Below are 2,376 nucleotides of genomic sequence, written 5' to 3'. Positions count from 1 at the left end.
TATGGTGATGTATAGGGGTGTATGGTGATGTATAGGGATGTATGATGATATCTGTAGGTGTTTATAGTGTAATAATAATAATATATAGTAAGATATAATAAGTATATTAAGGTACATAATAATAATCATATATGAAGTACCTACCTTACTTTTTGCAACGTCCGCTGGTAAATTGACTGCGGGCTCAAAAATATACACTTGGAAGCGATCGCCATTTTGTACATGATGCAAAATGACGCGAAGCTTCGGGGACGATGAATTACAACGCCTTTACAAAAAAGCGGAGTTTAATAGAGAGCACAAGGAGGTTAAGAAAATCGAGAAAAGAATTAGAAGTTTAGTTGATGAAATCTCTGCCCACATAGGCCGCGAGGATCCACTTTTTAAGAACTTTGTAATCCCCAGCGGAAGTTTTTATGAAGATCTTAAAGTTGAAGGACCCGATGAATTCGATTTTATGATTTGTTTGGAGGAGCTTTCCAATCCTGGTGTTTGTGTTACGAAGGATATTACCATGAGACCGGTTCCCGATCCCGGCTACGTAGATGTTCAGATGTCCAACGAAGATTATCGTAATCGGTGGCAAAGGTATATTTCCAGGCGAGGAAATCTCAAACCTGATGTTCTCTTGAGAAGATTTAAACAACTCATCGAGGAAGCCATAGATAAGCGAAAGCGGTCTTCCACGGATGAGTTAGATGAATATGTCACTATTCAGCTCAGAAAAATCCCGATCACGATCAAGGTTACATGGCATGGCAAGGAGTACTTGAACTATGAAGTATCTGTGGATTTAACTCTCTGTATCAAAATGTCAGGATGGCCGGACACTTCAGATATAAGGGAACGAGTCAGCAGGAGTCACCCTGGATATGAAGCGTTCAGAGAGGCTGTAGCTAAGGGTTATCATCTCGTGGCGTCAACTATTGGAGAATCCGGCAAGCCTCGGCCATGTTGGCGTTTATCGTTTTCAATTCCCGAGGGAGTTATACTCAAGCACATCTGCAAGAATCCGAACCTCATTAATAGGGTGACGCTTAAGGTTCTCAAGGTGTTGCGGAAGGAAAATGAGGATTTTTTATGTCTTTTTGAAAGCCCTGGTGACGAGTTGGCATCTTTCCACATAACATGGGTGTTCCATTCGTACGTATTAAAGACAATGTTGTTAAGGGAATGGACTGATTTCCCGGAAGATTCATATTGGACCAAAAATCAACTAGGAAAACGAGTGAAGAGCATTTTGGAAAGGATTCGAAGTAGTGTGGTTCGCAAAGATATTCAAAGTTTCTGGGTTCCAGGTTATAAACTTTTTAATTTCCGAGCAAGAAAGCCAACCAACACGAAACATTGCGTGAACAACCTTGGCATTCTTTTAGATAAACTAGATCTTTCTAAGTCATGTAAGCATGTCGCGGAATTCAGTGTCCCTAAATATACCCCTAAGTCACCAATAGATATAGAAACAGTAGATCCTATGGATCCTATAGATTTTGCAGATCCTGAAGATTTTGCAGATCCTGAAGATTTTGTAGATCCTGAAGATTTTGCAGATCATGAAGATTTTGTAGATCCTTCAGATTTTGCAGATCCTGAAGATTTTGTAGATCCTTCAGATTTTGCAGATCCTTCAGATTTTGTAGATCCTGAAGATTTTGTAGATCCTTCAGATTTTGCAGATCATGAAGATTTTGTAGATCCTTCAGATTTTGCAGATCCTGAAGATTTTGTAGATCCTGAAGATTTTGCAGATCCTGAACATTTTGTAGATCCTGAAGATTTTGCAGATCCTGAACATTTTGTAGATCCTGAAGATTTTGCAGATCCTGAAGATTTTGTAGATCCTTCAGATTTTGCAGATCCTTCAGATTTTGTAGATCCTGAAGATTTTGCAGATCCTTCAGATTTTGTAGATCCTGAAGATTTTGCAGATCCTGAAGATTTTGTAGATCCTGAAGATTTTGTAGATCCTTCAGATTTTGCAGATCCTGAAGATTTTGCAGATCCTGAAGATTTTGCAGATCCTTCAGATTTTGTAGATCCTGAAGATTTTGCAGATCCTTCAGATTTTGTAGATCCTGAAGATTTTGCAGATCCTTCAGATTTTGTAGATCCTGAAGATTTTGCAGATCCTGAAGATTTTGTAGATCCTGAAGATTTTGCAGATCCTGAAGATTTTGTAGATCCTGAAGATTTTGTAGATCCTTCAGATTTTGCAGATCCTGAAGATTTTGTAGATCGTGAAGATTTTGCAGATCCTGAAGATTTTGTAGATCCTGAAGATTTTGCAGATCCTGAAGATTGTGTAGATCCTGAAGATTTTGCAGATCCTGAAGATTGTGTAGATCCTATAGATTTTGCAGATCCTGAAGATTTTGC

General features: G+C 38.8%; 1 protein-coding gene across 1 annotated transcript; it reads left to right on the top strand.

Annotated features, from left to right (window-relative positions):
- The first annotated feature begins 227 nt into the window (after positions 1 to 227).
- LOC140943396 (cyclic GMP-AMP synthase-like receptor 1) lies at positions 228 to 1,640 on the top strand. Its single transcript, XM_073392475.1, has 2 exons — positions 228 to 1,564; positions 1,623 to 1,640. Exons 1-2 carry the CDS (start codon positions 233 to 235, stop codon positions 1,638 to 1,640), a joined length of 1,350 nt encoding a protein of 449 aa, XP_073248576.1. The 5' UTR covers positions 228 to 232.
- The last annotated feature ends 736 nt before the right edge of the window (positions 1,641 to 2,376 follow it).

This window comes from Porites lutea, chromosome 7 (assembly GCF_958299795.1).
Source record: "Porites lutea chromosome 7, jaPorLute2.1, whole genome shotgun sequence".
Lineage (NCBI taxonomy): Eukaryota > Metazoa > Cnidaria > Anthozoa > Scleractinia > Poritidae > Porites > Porites lutea.
Note: the sequence above shows the minus strand (reverse complement) of the source record. Positions and strands in the feature narration are given on the sequence as shown.